This window comes from Diadema antillarum, unplaced genomic scaffold (genome assembly GCF_040938485.1).
Source record: "Diadema antillarum isolate AM-2024a unplaced genomic scaffold, OU_Dant_1.0 seq00001913_RagTag, whole genome shotgun sequence".
NCBI classification, from domain to species: domain Eukaryota; kingdom Metazoa; phylum Echinodermata; class Echinoidea; order Diadematoida; family Diadematidae; genus Diadema; species Diadema antillarum.
The window spans coordinates 180852-200261 of NW_027272576.1; the positions used below are offsets into that span (position 1 = coordinate 180852).

The 19410-nt window shown below is 35.7% G+C and overlaps 1 protein-coding gene across 1 annotated transcript in view; it reads left to right on the top strand.

The window, feature by feature from the left end:
• Window positions 1-4598: 4598 nt before the first annotated feature.
• LOC139713142 (transient receptor potential cation channel subfamily M member 5-like) overlaps window positions 4599-19410 on the top strand; it is a gene marked incomplete at its 3' end in the record, with an annotated part of 28895 nt that continues 14083 nt past the window's right edge. Inside the window, exons 1-7 of the mRNA XM_071624893.1 lie at window positions 4599-4661; window positions 8057-8173; window positions 9352-9532; window positions 10451-10611; window positions 15068-15236; window positions 15768-15912; window positions 16657-16832. Of these exons, the coding sequence (XP_071480994.1) occupies window positions 4599-4661; window positions 8057-8173; window positions 9352-9532; window positions 10451-10611; window positions 15068-15236; window positions 15768-15912; window positions 16657-16832 (1012 nt within the window). The remainder of the gene's footprint in view (window positions 4662-8056; window positions 8174-9351; window positions 9533-10450; window positions 10612-15067; window positions 15237-15767; window positions 15913-16656; window positions 16833-19410) is intronic.

Here is a 19410-nt window from a genome sequence, read left to right on the forward strand (position 1 = left end):
TATAAGTTGAGCATGAGTTAATAGTTACATGACATACTTGGCAATATTTTTTGGCACTTTGCAACACATTCAACAATGTATAACTGTAAATGAGTGTATAGTGAGTATATGTAGCATACAAACATATCATACAAGAAAAATTATCAAACATATATCATAAATGAACTAAATAATATAATTACCTGCTAAGCAGACGTTTGTGTTGCCTGGATGTCTTGTGGCTGTCTTGTGGCGGGATGTGAGTGATCATGTGATATTGGGGGAAGGTTTGTGTGCGGTGGTGCATGTCAGGCAGGAGTGGGGTAGTATAAAGAATTAGGTTCAGTGTTACAAGTGTGTCACTCGTGTCAGTGCAGATAAAGGATTGTTAACAATTACGATACAATGAACATTCTCATGGTCATTAACCCCTATAGCTGATTTACCAACAATCAAAATAGCAGGCATGGAACCCGGGTACAGATAGAGAGTGGATAGAGAGTGGATAGTGTGTTGCCACTTGTCCCTTGGTACATAACACAGAAATATACAATATACACATTATTTTATGTACCAAAATTATTGCTGAAACAATCTTCATACTCTTGCCACATAATATAACAAAATTGTGTCGCACAGTATAATTTTTCTGTGTACACGTCTATCAATCTGTCTATTAATCTATTCATAATTCATATATATATATATTCATATTGAGATCGTATATATATATATATATATATATATATATATAGATATACATATATATCCATATACATATGCATGCATATATACACATGAATATTATATACACACATACATATACATATATGATTATATAATTCCTTCTATCCACATTATATAATAACTGAATATATAACAATACATATCAGTTAACCAATACAACATCGAAAAATCACAATCCTTTACAAACATTCTATCTTTTCCGTAATTACAGTCTCATTTTACATAAAACCCGGGTATACAGATAAGGAGGGGATGATGTTTTGCCACTTATCCGAGGTAACCCTAACCCTAGCCACAAGACATCCAGGCAACTCAAACGTCTGCTTAGCAGGTAATTATATTATTTACTTCATTTATGATATAATATGTTTGATAATTTTTCTTGTATGATATGTTTGTATGCTACATATACTCACTATACACTCATTTACAGTTATACATTGTTGAATGTGTTGCAAAGTGCCAAAAATATTGCCAAGTATGTCATGTAACTATTAACTCATGCTCAACTTATATTCAATATATTGTGTTTATGACTTCAGATTTGTTATGCTCAAAAACATATATTTCGTTTCACAAACAGATATTAAAGCTGAGGAAGACCACGGTAGAAAGCTTCACAACTCTGCCGGTTTCATGCGACATCTTCTGTTATCTACATTGTCTCAACTACATATATATATATATATATATATATATATATATATATATATATATATATATATAGATTATATATATATATATAGATTATATATACATATAGATAGATATATACTTGGTGATTCTATCCTATGAAGAGTGCTCCATATCCTCAAAGGAAGAGCTTTAGACAGAAGTATTGGAACAAGTTCACTCGGTTGACAGCAGGTTCATCCGTATTTATTGCTACTCGGAGTTTCATGCCACCTCCATGAGGCGCAATTATCAGGCAATGATGATGATTGCCTGATGATTGCGCCTCATGGAGGTGGCATGAAACTCCGAGTAGCAGTAAATACGGATGAACCTGCTGTCAACCGAGTGAACTTGTTCCAATACTTCTACATATATATATGAGATTAAAACCTAAAATGGCATTAAAACGCTTTATCCTGGCGAGGAAAGCGCATGTTTTAGAACAAGACACCAAACAGGTTAGTCATCGCATTCTTCATCAGCGACCAGGATGCGATGTGATGTCAGATTAAAAATCCGTTTCTGAAGCAGAACATACACACAAGAGTATACGTCTGCTCCTGGTCGGACGGATTTCAAAACTAACCTGCTTGTGATGGAATGCGTCTAGACTGGTAGTTGCTGCCACAATGCATTTGTCTAAGGTTATATATATATATATATATATATATATATATAACCTTAGTATAAAGAGAGTATGGTACAATGGCAAAGGAGGAGGGGAGAGGGCTATATACAGTGTATACAGGCTGTACGTAAAAATACTATGGAGTGTATACAGTGTATGGAGATGTATGAGTTTTATACAGGAAACAACAAAGCGCAGTCGACATGATGAACACGCAACACACCCATAACACCACATTACACTGAATACGACCTAATGTATTGTGCCATATCATATACCCTGCTGTGAGATTGTTATTGTGTCATATCGCATACCTGCTGTGAAAGCATTTACCGGTTCAAGATTGTGTGTATTCCTGTCTCGCATTTCATTCCGAGATCAAAGGTCATATTGTCACATGAGAAAACCGATGAAAATGACAGTCTAGGCCTAATGATAGATCCCCCCACAAAAAAAAACAAAAACAAAAACAAAAACAAAAACAAAAACACAAAAAAACCACAAAAAAAAACGAAAAAGAAAATAGAACATAGAATAAAACAAAAACCAAGGAAAGTGCTATCCTTCATAACTCTTACGTCACAGAATCGTTGTCACTCAATAAGCCATAGCAGTTTACAGTTCCACTTTGCGCATGAGCAGAAAAAGGTCATTTGTATACAATCAGGCATGTTTGTTTTTTAATTCACTGAGATAATCATCCCTGATGTAATTTCTATTCATGTAACCCTTGAAAATTGTGATTGCTAGCACATCATCTACCTGACAGCAAGCCTGGTATATTGCGAGGTTGGTAGAAAGACTTTGTTTATGCATTCAGCACAAAACTATGAAATGAATGCCTGCCGAAGTGTCAATTGACAGACCATTCTTGTCACCTGCTCTGCGTAAGTTCATTCATTGTTTGAACGTGAATTCCATAAATTATGGGCGTACTTATGCATCATGCTGAATTGAAAACGAATGAAGTGTCTAACCAACTTAGAAAAAAAAAGAAAGAAAGGTCATTGTGCCCATGAGCTTACTGTGAACTGGCTTATTGTTTTTATATAAACACAAAGAAATATCCCTTATGCAGACTTATGTTCAATCATAGCACTGAAACTGCACTCCAACTTCCTTTTCTTTATCAGATTCGATGATTACTATAGGTATTTGCTATTCTAGCAGATTCTTTCATGTCAAGGCTATTCCTGAATTACCACGTATCATGTGCACCTTGCATATTGTTACGTAACTGTGTTGCTCGGGTAACGAAGCGTATTACAGGTGGCTACATCTCGATATGTTCTAATGCATTCTCGTTGTTTGTTTGTTTGTTTGTTTTTCTGGCTTTCATTCTTTCTATCTTTTTGCTCTCTTTTCCTTTACGTCCCACTCCTTCCTTTCAAAGTTTCATTACTAGGTTGTTTGTTTGAAAAGACTTTAGCATTTTAATCTATAGAGACCTAAACGTAATACAAGCTTTACTTTTTAGTAGGTCCTTCACATTTCATGTTTGTAAAATTGTCTTATCTTTTTCATTACGATGTTATGTATTGTCTTATGTTCAATCGATTGTACCATGATATTTGTGTTTGAGATGAGGAACAGTAAATCAAAAAAAAAAAATCAAATCCGGTACCAATAATCTTACTCTCCTCGTTATCTGTTTGTAGCATTATGTATATCTGAGAGACAAAATTCTTGTAGTATCTATATAGGCCTACCCCACATTAGATTTCTCTTCAACCATGACCTTTCCCCATATACATACAATGACTTAACGAGGCTTCCAAAAGAAACAAAGTATCCAAAGATGCTCTAAGATGCACAAAGTATACAAAGATGCACATTATATGAGGCAGCTAGGAATATGCCTCTGACCATTTTTCAAATCGTCCACTTTGAAAAACAAACACGCACACACACACACACACATACACACACTAATGAATGACTGGACCCTTTAAGCTTTCACCTCATATTTCTTTCATAGCTCTGTCATACCACTACTCATCTCTTAACATTGTATTTGAGTCAAGTGTTGATTTTATGTGCTTTTGCTGCGATGTAGTCCTACCTGCATGTATTTGTGTGAGTGTGCATATTTAAACTGTGTGTGTCAACACTGTATTTGTCGGATGAGAAGAATGGAGAATTCAATGCATGCATTGATATTCATTTACTAAGAAGCCTTTTGTAGGGGCACGATGGGGTGCTACAGTATACCAGGTCTGTGAAGCCAAAGAGACGCCTCCTACACAAGTCACAAATAAAAACAAGCCATTATACGTCAGGCGTCACACCACACTCGCTGCCATCCAAGCAGTAGAAGACACATAATAATATAGCGACAAACAACTCAAGCCATTCCTATGTATCAATATGAGAATTAGTGTCCCAAGGTGTGGTTTATTTTTCTATATCCAATATAAGTATGCTTGACCAGTGGGATTATTTGAATTTGCAACACGTGACCGACAGACGTTTTTTTTTCTTTAACACCCATGCCGTGGGTTTCTTTAACACCCATGCCGTGGTATTATCACATTATTGTGCACTTTTTACCACACCGGCGATTGCAATTATGGGAATCAGTAAAGCTATCGCTCGCATCTATTGGCCACGGCAAAGTACGATAGCTGTTCCAGTAAGTTCTATAGTGTAAAAAGAGCTTATTATCCTTTCTCAAAATCTACAGCTATTAAATAAGTATCAATATTTCATGACAAACAATAAAAAAATCATATCGTCTTTTAATCATGTTGCCTCTCCAATATTCCAATATATCCGAATCGATCCATATGTATTATTTCACTCAAAACATTTTTCATTCTTTTTGCTAATACTTTTGAAAGAATCATAATCATCATTCAGAAGTGTGATTGTTCTATAGTTCTTAATATTCAAAGGATCTTTACCCTCCTTTTCTCTCAATGTAATAACTCCTCGCCTCTGAGTTATTGATAATATATCCCTAGAATAAGTTTCATTTAAAGCTTCTACTAATTAATGTCCTCCTATATATGACCAAAAAGGAATGTAGAATTCTACAGATAAACCATCATTATCTGGAACTATATTCATCCTCATTGTAATTAAAACCTCATAACATTCCTCTTTACTAATTCCTCCTTCACATTCTTTCCGATTTTCCAGAAATATTTCTAAAAACTTTTGCTTCTACTACATAACTCTTTTCCGAATAATGTTTCAGACTTAACTAACCTCAAAATATTTTTTTCTCTCTTCAATCACCAATTCATTTTCATCATACAATTTATCTTTATTACAATTTTCTTTTTATTTGATTTCAACAGTAATATTGTTCAAAATATTCTGTATTCGTTTCCCAATCCTCAAACCAATCAGCTCTTGGCCTCACTTTAAGTCCTTCCACTGATACATTCATTTATCTGTTTCTCCAATTAGTTTAACCAACTCTAAAGAAGCAACACAAATCAATACGTTATTGGCTCAAAATACATTTATATACACTGGCCCTAGATTTTGGAATTCTTTAAGTTGTGATATAAAAAAATCTTTATCTTTGAATTAGTTTGAGCGTAAGTTAATTTTTTTTTTGTTGAACTCATATTAAGATTTATACGATTCATCACTTAGCTGGTCTTTACAGCCTAAAGGTTCATCGTCAATCATTGATTTCATTATTGTGTATTTTTTACATTATCTTATTTGTATAAACTTTGCTCGGCTAATCGAGCTGAAACACCTCAATTCCCTTTTCTGATCCCGATGTTCAGCACCTCAATTCCCTCTTCTGATCCCGATGTTCAGCGTGTTGGCTTTTCCTTTCATTTCCTTTTTCTTTCTCTCCTTTCTTTCCATTATTCTTTTGTGTTTTATTACTGTCATGGTATACCCTACTGTAAAGTCATGTAATGTCGTGTGTTTCTACTGTCTTGTTCTCTCCTGTCTTGTTCTCTCCTGTCTTTGTAAAAAAAAAAAAAGTTTAATGTATTTACAAGAATCCTTTTAGTGGTTCACAATTTACAAGCATGCTTTTCAGTGAACCTCTCAGTTCTTTCTTTTTTTCCCTCCAAACATAACTTTGTATTTTGCCGGTATGCATGTATAATTTCGTATTTATTAACCATTATCTACCATGTAAAGTCGAATACATTCCTATGTTATATCTTCTGATTCATTTCGTGTTATGTTTGACGAAAAAGAAAGAAGGAATGAAATAAATGAAATGAAATGAAATGAAATGAAATAAATTCTGCTCTAAATCTCTTAATTCCTTTTCCTTTGCTACTATATCCCTGAGAATAACTGGCTGATACACTGCACCATTATAGGAAACAACCACAAATGCACCACACACACTTCTCTATTCAGAGAAACTGGCTTATATAAAAACACGAAGTTTTACACTTATACTTCATGCATAGACATTGAGAAAATCTGGCACATGCAATGTACAGGGTGTAACGAGCTCATTGGGGAACGGACATGACCTGAATGTGACTTTTCAGGAAAATCGACCCAGAGTTTACTTCCTGTTTTGGATATTGAGGAAGACTGGTTGGTTCACTGAACCCATTATCCCAAACATCATTCCCCAAATTTCAGAATGCCTGGCAGCTTTAATCACTCATTCAAATGTGCATGCCACGTACTTTTTGTTTTTGTTTTTCCTTGGTATTTATTGATTTCATTCAAATCATTCATAAATCAACCCATTCTGGGTATAACATGGACAAAAAAGGTACAAATGCAATTCAAAACACAAACAAATCCATTTGTCCATTTATAATGCCAATCATCTCTTTTCAACACAAATAACCCGATTATAGATCAACCCTATAGACAATTTCTTCACGAGAAAGTATTGACATGTACCAAACCTAAATCCCTTGAAAATATTGAATCATGTAATTAATTCTCACTTACAAGGGCATATACATAAAAACAAAAAACAAAACAAATTCATTATACAAATCTAAAATGAAATCATTCATAAGAATAACCTAACCAACCCTCCCCCTCCCAACCAAAACAAGTCTACATCTATCCCAAATATTAAATCCTACCAATATCTTTCATACAATAATTATAACTATCCTTCTTCAAATCAAATCCTCATCCCACCAAGCCCCGATTCACCAAAACCTAAACCACACCCACACCCACACACACACACACACACACACACACACACACACACACAAACAAACAAACACAGACACACAAACGCACACGCATTGATATGAAGAAAGTATCCCACAATGATCATTATTAGGTTCAATGAGCAAGAATTACCTAGTGGTGTCATTACAATTAGCGTATGGTTGCAACTCGTTTATTTAGATATAAGTTTGATCCTAAGAAAAGAAATAGACATGCCTCTTAAAGGAGAATCATTTCTTTGTTACCTTCACCACGCAAACTCTAGTCGAAGTTTGACAATGGCTGTCACATAGATACCAGAAGATCATAATATCGATCTGTCGATTATATAGTTTGCATACGGCATTATGTCAAAAAATGGCAGCTTCATGAAACACACATAAAAAAGGAATTCCAAGAGACTTCAGTACAATGTCTTTTTACGAGATTGTCGCAGACTAGTGAATTCCACGCGCATGTCATTATTCATCTACAAAAAGACACACGTTTACCCTACAGGTCAAAATAGAGGGGAATCCAATTTTATTTGTTGGACTACGCTTGACTAACCAGTGGAACTTTGTAGCATTCATCTCAGGTTGTTTTTTCAACCTGGGTATATAGGGCACATTTGGGTGGCTAGCGAGTTCACTTGCGTCATTCCAACCATGATAGAAGGAATAAGGTACTTGTTCACTTTTGGGTTGTGAGAATATTCTACTACCTGTTAATACAGTACAATAGTGAGTATGTAAGAGGAATGCGTTATGAATCTTTCTGTTTGAAGGTTTTATGCTTGCATAATTTACTGATATGCCCGAAGAAGTGAGTATTTTGAATATTGCCACTAATCGTCGGGCACGACAAGTTCAATTTTGATTTCGATTCCAAATGTTTGTGTTCATTTTACAGAGACCTGAAGTTATGGATGAATTACTCTGCAGCTCGGGCCGGTTGACCTTCAATCAGCACAAAGTGAGCTTCGGGCACAAAAACAAAATGAGCTTTGGGCACAAACACCAGGCCAAGGTGAGAGACATGACTTGATATCTATAAATATTTCTCGGTAGTCCTACATGATAAGCGATTTTCCATGTACATGATAAAATTATGTACAATTTGAAGCAAACTAGATTCACATAGATCAGGGCCCCGTCTTATAAAGACTTGTGATTGATTCAAATCAATCGCAACTCTACGACTGAATGCAAATTCATCTTATAAAAAAGTTATGATTGAAATTAAGACGGAGAACTGCAATCAATGAATCACAGTTTGCGATTGATTGCAACTTTCAAGAGATATGTGATTGATTGATTTCTATCACAAGTTTTATAAGACAGGGCCCAGGACAGTAATATTATGTTCTTTTCACTTACGAAGATATGTTGACAATCCATGCGAGCAAAACGCAAGAAAGTAGAAATCTATGTGCATCATTTGATGCATAAGGTTCCGCAACCATAAAATAGGCGTCTTAACCTGATGCTGTGTATAATTATATTAGGTATCATCTCTGATGACGAGTGTCATCAAAAAAATTCAGGTTAAATTATAGTCAACACCATAGTGAGTGGTCATTTATTGGTATTTGTATACATGTCTGACCATCACTTACATGACTTAATTCATTGCAGACATGACACTATACTCTGCATATACGAATGCCAGGTCTGTGTTTCTTGTAATTCATAATCGCATATAAGTAGCAGTATGGGCCAGAGACAGGGTGAGGATTAACCCCAAAATCCCAGAAGATAACAAAGCAAAATAAAAAGAAGCATTTTGATGCACTAACACACACACAAAAGAACGCTCGAAACTGATATATTGTAGAGTAGTACTGCATTCGTATTTCGTATTTTCCTATTTATACAGTGTACTCCCGTTATAACGAACACAGTTATAATGAAATTCCGGTTACAACGAAGTAAAAATTCGGGCCGAAAAGTTATCCACTCTGTGCTTTTTTATTGTTTATCTGTTCGTTTAAACAGACATTTTGATATAGCCAAAGAAAACTGCCGGTCCCGAGGACTTCGTTAAAACGGGAGTCCACTGTATTTTGCACTCCAGAATTATGCGTTGCACCCCTGGAAGTCTTTCTCTGTTCCCTGAAGTAATTCAGATTCTTATCGCCATATAGATTGAAAAGAGAGAATTATTTTAATAGAGGAAGATGACAAAGCCTGGTCCATTTCTTTCAGGTTGTGATTGTGAAAGACTCAACAGACCCGGGAGCTCTAAAGACCTTTATGCGGCGAAAGTGGGGGCTGAAAAGGCCGTGTCTGCTGATGCGGGTCACTGGCGGTGCCGTGGACTTTCCCTTTCTGGATTACATGAAGGATTCGTTTAAGAAGGGACTCATCAAAACATCTCTCAGTACCAGTAAGTCAACATGGAGCCACGTAAAAGATGTGGATTTTTAAAGTCTTTTTCTCCAGTTTCATTTATAAAGACTATTCTGATATTATTTTGTTTTAGATTACAAATGAATTGCTATTCTGTCCGTTGAAACAGAGTGAAATTATTAAATCTATAGATTTTTTGAATGCATAATAACTTTCTGACCCTTCAACATTTTTAGTACATTGTCCAAAAAATGTCCATCCAGTATACTACTAAACCGCTGTAATTTCAACTTTTAAAAGCCAGCTCACAAGTATCCTCTTCTGTCTTTTCATCGAGCAAAATAAGATACAAAGCATACGTCATATATGAAAAATTCGAAAGGGTCATGCAGAGCTATTCCTGTGTTAAGTACCGTGTGACTTATTCTGCTTCTAGTTCTACTGCTACCTCTACCATCAAATGTTGCTGATAAATAACAGTTGCTATACTCATCAAGGACGTCACAGACACTATAATATGTATTTTCTGTTACTAACAGCTGTAAACGACTTCGTCAATTGTTACTGCTGAAACCATTACCGTCACCTATTGTAATACAGTGCAATGTATAGATACCAGAGGCGGATCCAGGAATTCTGTAAAAAAAGGGGGGGCAACTATTTCTGGTGCAACTTCCGGGTTTCATTTCATTTTTCATTTTATATATATATATATATATTTCTTTTTACGAAAAAAGGGCGGGCGTGCGCCGGTTGAGTCCCCCTCTGGATCCGCCACTGGATACCTCTATAAGGGATAAATGTAACAACTCATAACAATCATAAACGTTACTGTTCGTACTCCATTATTGTGCTGATAGCACTGTTTCTTTTTACAGCTCCAACAGCTATCCGAAGGGTTTATGGAGACAGTAATTTGTTTCTAAACATTCATTTCTGCATGTGCCTATTGCAGATGCATGGATAATTTCTGGCGGCTTGCACGCCGGAGTGATGAAATACGTTGGCGAGGCGGTACGAGACTACGGGACAGACACTCCTCGAAATGTGGTGGCCATCGGAATATCTACTCTGCGTAATCTGGCTCATCATAAAGAACTGAAAGAGCACATTGAGGTTAGCTGAACCATTTAACAGCTATTAATTTTGTACAAGGCTGCTTTACTGTCGTTTGCAACACAGAAGGATATCGGATTATTCGAGACATGATCCTTTGCCATGCGAGCATTTACAACAAACTCAAACTCAATTAATCTCACTTTTCATATCACCTCACTCATATCACCTCACTCATATGGTCAAGCAGTACGGTAGTGACATTTGTTGGCAATGGTTGGTACTGGATACATTTCCAAAACAATCAATTTGCTATGAATACATTGACAATAATGATACATAATAGCATTGTATCCAATAAATTGTGTTTATGGAGCATTATGCTGTGCTTAACATAATTACAATCTCTATGTCCCCAAGACTACCAGGCATAGTCACAATCTCAAACTGACAATATCATGTCATATAGGCTATACCTTGCAACACCAAAGTTCATTCTTGATGCCATAATCTGACATTGCATCAACGTCATGCATGAAGGTGTTCCAAATACGGTGTTTTCGTCTCACCTTCCTGGTTTTACAAAGAACGCACAAGAAAAGGAATATTTTTTTTTTCAGGCATTGCGACGTTGTTTACCGTGTAAACATGCTCCATGCCGCGCACAATATGGTTTACGTCTCTGCTTACAACACAATATCTAAGAATATACCCGTGACTCATCTGTTTATCATCAGTATTCGGTGAATTTTATATCGTGTAACAGACACTCCTCTTGCGCAAATGAGGAACATTGATAAGCTGTCCTGTATTGTTTAATTCTAATTCTAATTCTCAGTTATGTGTATGCAAATATCAAACATGATGATGTGGATATTAATGATAAATACGACCAATTGCGAATGTATCAAACCTATATTTTTCACAAATAGTCAGAATTTAAACGAGAAGATTCCTCGTCAAAAAGGAAAAAAAAAATCTTTGATTTTTTTAGGTTCCTAAAACATATGTTCATTAATGTTTTTACCTGTATCTAGAAATTAATTAATTAATAGACATAATTAGAAATCTAAAGCCAAAAAATTACACAGCATCCTGGTACTCGTATTAATAACATTTGGTTAAAAAGATACAAAATGAAAATCTCGGCGGTTATCACTTTGTACAAATGAGGCAACGAGACCTATTTTCATTTATATTACATGCATTTTCAAAGATGGTCAACAGCACAATCAGGGTATGCAATTGTGTAACAGGGCAAAAATGAAAAAACTTGGTGAAAATGCTTTTTTTGTTGTTTGTTGTAGCTGAGTGTTCAAATTTTCATTTCATGTAAAGAAAGAGTCAAAATTTTCCATTAAACTGCGCATAAATTAGCATTTAAATTAGGGGTGTCGAATTACATTGAAATGACTAATATATTGGAAAAACTCATTAAAAAAAAGGAGAATGTTTTTTTTCATCTGATATTGCTGTTAGATATTCCTGATAAATATCCCTTTCATTCACCACCAGCACATAGCCATGACATATCACCAAATATGAATGAATTTCATATTTTCACTTCTTGGAATGGATGATCAATTTTGTAGGCATTATTTTGAATTCAAATAAAACCACTTTGACATATTTTATCATATTTCACTTTTGCCAAAGAGTGAAGAGGCGAAACTTTCAGGAATAGGTAACAGACATATAGTGGCCATTATTACAAATTTTTATGAAATTAGGGCTAGTACTTTGGAAGATATTATATTTTTCATCAAAAAATTATCTGTACAGTTTGACCTTGAATGTGCGCACAGTGTTTGGATCAATTCTCATATTTGTAAACACAGATAGAAGAATGAATGTGAGATTTATGATGACTTGAGTTGATATCCAAGCTGTGACACTCAAACAATGACATATTAAGCCAAAATACTATGTTTTTGCTTATGATATCTTTAGAAATTGAACAAGCATTGAAATATGAACACTGAACACTTATCATATGACCTTCATGCAGTATAACATGGGCGTGTATCGCACTTTTTTATGCTCAGCAATTTGTAAAAATATAAAAAAATAAGTTCCTATTGCTCAAATTTGCTAAAATTTTCACACAATAGATTTCTACATATGTACAATTCATGGTTAAAAAAACAAGGATATTCAATGAGGGAAAAAGATTCTTTAAAGTAGTCAAATTAGGATATACCTCACTGAAAATATTGAAAAACGGCTGCACTTATTTTACTCAGCATTTGAAAATGGCTCAAAACTCAAAACTGGCTGAACATTTATTGGCAAACAGCGCACCATATTGTAGTGTGTCTTCAGTACTTTCAGGAAAAGCAGAAAAATAAGCTGTTTCTCCATGTATAGCTGTACAGCATGGGTTAAAAGGTCACAATGTCACAAAAATAAGCCCGCATTACACTCCTACCAGGATGGGACTTCAGACCTTATAACTTTCTCCAGCTGAAAGAACCACTGTTTTTTATTGCATGCCAGCAATGCCAGGAAAAAATCCATTAATTTGATACCAAACACATAGGGGTAGACTTAAAATATGGACCTCAAATCTTGATTTTACGTAAGTTGTAAAACGCTTTTTTTGACGCATTACGTGGGTTTGGGGGGACTTTTTGGTAATTAATCTTTAATAATTAACAGTAAATGAAAAGAAATTAGCTATTGTCTTACCACATGTGATTACTGATGTCTTAGCATGCTGCATGTGAATTTTTAAGTCAGTTGGTGCATTCTTTTAGAAGTTACAATTTTTTTAAAGTGAGAAAGTAATGATTGCATACCCTGATTGTGCTTATCACCAGATACTTGGAAAAAGGAGTTCACTCGAGGGTTATAGATTAATATTATTATCAATTTTGTTGATATTCCCGATATTTTTCTTTTTTTCTCAGTTTGGATATCGTAGAAATCATAATACTTCTCATGTAATAATCATTTTCATAGACAAAGTTTCCAAAGCTATCGATAATCATTCTCACATAGTTTGTGTTTTCTTGGACTTCTCCGAAGCCTTCACCGATACCATTAATCACAGTTTTCTCCTCTTTAAAAATTAAATCATCATGGTATCAAGGGAAAGGCCTTGGAGTGGTTCTCGAACTACCTCACCAGTTTGTAGGAACCAATTTTATACGTTAGTCACCTTTCATGATAGGGTCGCTTGTTTTGGATGTCTCAGCCATTTCAAAACCAATTTTCATTAAAAAAAAAACTTTAAATTCCTTTTAGAATTATATGCTTTTTCATATTTCATAAGAGGTTTCTCATTATTTAAAGAAAAAAAATCATCATCAAAAAACGTTGGAAACCTCAAGCCCCATCTCGATCGAAACTGTATCATTCCTTTAAGTTTTCATCCTCTTCCCCCTACCCTCATTTTTTTTTATTCATGCGTGTTACTGAACATGCTGAATGCAGCACACTCAGAGGGCGCTTTTTGTTCTCATTTTTTTTTCTTTATCAGTAGCAGGAGTTGCTTATTGGTATAGGTCTTCCTCCTGAGGAGATTGCAATACACAAGCTAAGCCTTTTATCAGTCCTCTCCTTTTCAAACAACCTACTCAATTACCCATTATGTTCAATGTTAATCAATTCTATAGGACTATATTCAAGGTTTGTCATTTTTTCATGTAACAATTCCCGGGCTGATGAAAATAACTGAAAAAAAAAAGATTTTGTGCTTATGCAATTACGATATTGTTTATGATTGAAGAATTTTTGCTGAATGTAGTATTCAAATGAGCGAGTTGATGATGTCATGCCCTCACAATTTTTCATGTATGTTATGTATGAAATTCGGAAAAAATGTTATATTTAGCTAATACAAGTAAAAGCATGTTACCATACCGAGATATATCAATGTTAACATTTTGCTCTTTTTATTTTGGGTGGTTAAGACAAGTTTTATATCTATATAGTTGAAATATGAGATTCTTGTCATTTCCGTACATGAAATGAATAAGAAATTGTGAGAGCACGACATTATCAACTTGCTGATTTGAATATTCATAAGGGTTGGTCAAGAAATGTTTTCCGAAAAAATGTGAAATTTCAAAATGTCATATCTTCCTTATTTCTTATGCGATTCATGTCATTTTTTAATCCTTCTGTCGGGCACATTTTCTCTTTCTTTTAAGGTTTGTTTATTTTTGGGGTGGATTTCCTCTTTAAGCGCATGCTCATGCTGGGAGTTATGAGTTTGTTACCCTGAATTCGTTCAGGTCATACAATTCATCTCTATTGTTTTCAGTAAATCATGGACTATCAAAGTATTCAGAAATAACGGAACATGGAAGCAAATTCAGTGGCAACATCGATATTAATGTACTCATATCTTACACGTGTAATTTTTTATGATTATGATATACACAGGCATGTCATTTGCAATGCCTTGCATCATCAAACATTAAACGAACCTCTTAGAATTTGGAAGGAAAGAAAGGTATGATATTTTGTCCGTTGCATTTTGGCGACAAATTTGTTTGTAACTGACTTCCAGGACTCTAATAAGTCTGGTGTTCCCTTCGAGTATCAAGTGACAAATAAGTGTTCTCTGGATCCACACCACACCCACTTCATCTTGATCGACAACTGTGAGACCGACGTCGAGGGGGACAATGAACTGCGCGCCAAGCTGCTGAATGTCCTGTGTGAAGAAAATAGAGTCAGTACGTATAAAGATTCACGTTTCCTTTCTCAATATGGTTATATTATTATTTTTTCCTTTATTTCGATTGATCTCAATTCTTGGTCATAGTATGAACGTGTTTGCAGTTTTACGAGTGGGAAATTTTCAACAGATTTGCTGGGTATTCTACCAGAAAATATAGATGACGCGGATGTTACTGTAATCAATTTCATACGTTCCCCGTCATAGAAGTTTACTTTATATATTTCCTTACGACACACGGAATATCTTATGCAAGAAATAAAAAAAAAAACAAGCAAAACAACCAGCATCTCACATTTCTAAGACACGCAGTTGAGGTATATATATAGTACTCATATAAGAGTTTTATCAAATCCATTATTTGATCCCAAAATGTGATTGATGTTCCGCTTGTGCGTCGAACTCGTATATATATATATATATATATATATATATATTTATATGTATATATAACATAAATATATATATATATATATACATATATATATATATGTTTCATATCTTTATTCATTATTCACTGACAACTCAGATTTCAGCGTGTGCATACTTCTTAATGGCGGGAAGAACTCACTGGAAACGGCACGGAGATCTCTACAGATGGGTTTGCCGGTCATTGTCCTCCGAGAGACCGGGAGAATCGCACAAGACCTGGTCCTTGCTTTGGACTCGGAGAGGTAAATTCTCCATAAATTATCTCGTGAAGTACAGCTTCTTTCTACTTTTCTTTCGCTCACTTCCTAAATGAATATATTTTTCAGATCAACATATTCTTCATTCCAGCACCAAGGACGTCGAGTTAGCTCAGTCGGTATAGGGCTTCTGCCTCATGATCCAAAGGTCCCGGGTTCGATTCCCAAGTCCCACTGAGCAATGTTGTGTGTAATCATACCATCCCCACTAGCACTGACTATTAACAGGCGAAACACTGTCTGTCGGACAGGACATAAACTGGAGGTCCCGTGTGCGAGAGTCACAATTTTTGCACGTAAAATATCCCGCTTCATTTTATTCATCGCAAAGAGCGGAGTGGTGAAATGGTCCCGTCTAACATCCAACTGGAGCCCATGGAATACCAGCTATTACAGCTGAATATGGGCTATCCAGCCATCTTCTCATATGGAAAGATGAACAAACAAACAAACAAACAAACAATTAAACAAAACAAACAAGTAACAACAGAAAGGGGGTAGCTGTAATCTAAAAACATCACCATAAAAGCTACAAAGTGATTTACGATTCTATCATAACATCTAATCAAAAAGTGAGTTGTTGTTATTTTTGTGGAGGGGTTGTTCTCATTTTTGTCGACTTAATCAGTTAATTGAGTGGTGATTGCAAAGAACCGATGGCTCAAACAACCATTCGTACAACACTCACAATCCTCATTTGAATATGCAACTTCAATGCCTGCGTTCAAGGAAACGATTAGATTGGGAGGAGTCGACCCGGCAACGCCTCGGCAAAGACGAATCGAACCTCGACATAGACACTACCATCGAATCCATCAAGGCATGCATGAGGAAGAAAGAAATGATTAGCCTGCTCTATGATGGTATGGACCTTCCCAACGTCATATTGGATATATGGGTCCAAGGTATGTGAATTTGTAATCTTATTGTAGGATTACCACAGTATCTTTAAGACTAATGATTAGTCATCGAAAATAGTCGAATTTATCAGGATTTTTACCAATGTGTATACTCGATTGTAATTTTCACCTGCATGGTTATAATAGTTATGTAGTTCTAAGCATGATTTACGTTGACGTAAATTACAGAACTTCGTTGGCATAGAAGTGAAGGAATTCCATCCCCTCCCCTGAGGGTGCAATGAGGAGGGGTGGGTAGATAAAGGGGAAGTTTGTCCTGGTGTGATGTCTAAGGAGGAAAGATTCCCTTAATCACAATCCTGCGATTAAATTATGTCTATGTGCTGGAAAACTTGACAATCTCATTTGATTCGTGTTTGCGATGGTGATTTGACTCTCCGATGTAATTTGCCGTCTGAGATTCCCAAATTTGTGATTTTTCTTTAAAGGACAAGTCCACTTTCATAGTTATGTGGATTGAGTGAATGCAGCAATATAGGTTTTCCCGGTCAATTTCATACTTTTGTCATTCAAGTTCCTATTCCGAGCATTCGATTTCACGCATTCCACGCTCGCAGCACTGAATCAGCAATCAAATTCAAAATCCGGTCATTCGAATTCACTATCCGAGCATTCAAATTCACTATCGGAGCATTCAAATTCACTATCGGAACATTCAAATTCACTATCGGAACCTCAAATTCACTATCGGAGCATTCAAATTTAAGAGAGGAGCACGCATTTCATCAATGAGCATTCAAATTCATGTCAAGCTGGCGACGGAATCTCGTCGGTCATTCAAATTCGTGAATAGGCAACCATGTTCCAAATAACTGCATTCAATTTAAAAAAATTCAATAACTGCATTCAAGTTCTGAATTTAGTAAGTTTGGTGCCGTGTATGCATGTGTTTCTCATTTGGCTTTGAATAATTATATTGGGATTTATGATGATTATTTATTTTGCAGTAGAGGTCCACTTGTTCATTGACAATTTTGAACTCGCGCTTAGCAAAAAGGAATATACAGGCACATGTCCCTCGGATTGGACATAAAATGGAGGTCCCATGTATGAGAGAGTCACAACTCATGCACGTAAAAGATCCCACTTCATTTGTTCATCACAAAGAGCAGAACATCCAACTGCACCCCATATGGAAGACCAGCTATTGCAGCTGAATATGGGTTATCCAGCCATCTTCTTTGATGGAAAATGAAACAAACAAACAAACATTAGGCACTGTATAGGCCTAATTATACAGACGAGCATAATACGGAGGGTTGGTTGACACCTTCGAGGAAAAAACCCCCACAATTTCGACTATATTGAAACTGATACCGTATTGTGTATTGCTGTCTTATTGATTTACTTTTGCGGGACTATGTGAGATTATTGTGTGTCAGTTTGTCTTTAAATTTATGAATTGTCGTTATGTGGTTGGTGTTGGGGCGTTGTCAGCATGCAGTATCATCAAGAAATATGATTAGATTGTCGTTGTTTTGTTTGGATGCACTGCTGATTGGACATTGCAATTTGAAATTTAGTGAGATGAAAAACAAAGAATACATGAACAGAGAACAATGTAGAACCTGTAAACAATCAGGATTACACTATATGCAAGCCTTCATTGGTTGTGTTGGCCCTTTTTCCTTCCTTAAAAGTCTACTCCATTTTCCTCGTTATTGATTGCACGAAGTAGGAACTTGATCGCCTAAATATGAATTTGAACGCTCCAAACAAGCTCTTTGGTTCTATCACATGAGTATCGCATGAATTTGAATGCACGAGTGGGGAAGTCGGTGCTCGCATTTTGAAATTGAATGCCCAATCGTGAATTTGATTTCACGAAAACGAAATAGAACGCCCCTAAATGAAATTGATCGCTCGGATTCTGAATTTGAATGCCTGAATATTTTCGCGTGCGTGCGCTGTGTGAATTTGAATGCACATTAATGAATTTGAATGACAAAAGTATGAAATTGACCGGGAAAACCTATATTAGTAGAACACATCAGTGAAAGTTTAGGGAAAATCAGACATTCCGTTAAAAAGTTATGAATTTTTGAAGTTTCTGCTCAGTCACTGCTGGATGAGAAGACTACTATACAGCTTGTGATGTCGCATGTGTACAACGATATAAAGAAAACAAAGATAATTCAACATATTTTCACTTTTCTCGCATAATTAAAGGACGCTTGACTTGCCTCTTTCAGAAGGCAGGGGGAATAACATTGCCCTTAACATACGTCACTGACGAGTCGAGGAAATGTGCACCTTTTTTCATGCAAAAACTAAAAATATGTGAAATTCTCTTTGTATTTTCCTATTGTTATACGCATGTGACATCATAGTACACTGTATAGTCTTCTCATCCAGCAGTGACTGTGCAGACATTTTAAAAATTCATAACGTGTGAACGAGTTGTCGATTTTCCACAAACCTTCACTGATGTGTTCCAAAAATATTGCTGAATTCACTCATTCCACATTCATATGAAGGTGAGCTTGTCCTTGAAACAGCTCACTATGTGTATAACTACTCAGGGCCACAGTCTTTCTAGCAATACTTATGTTGCCGTCGAAGA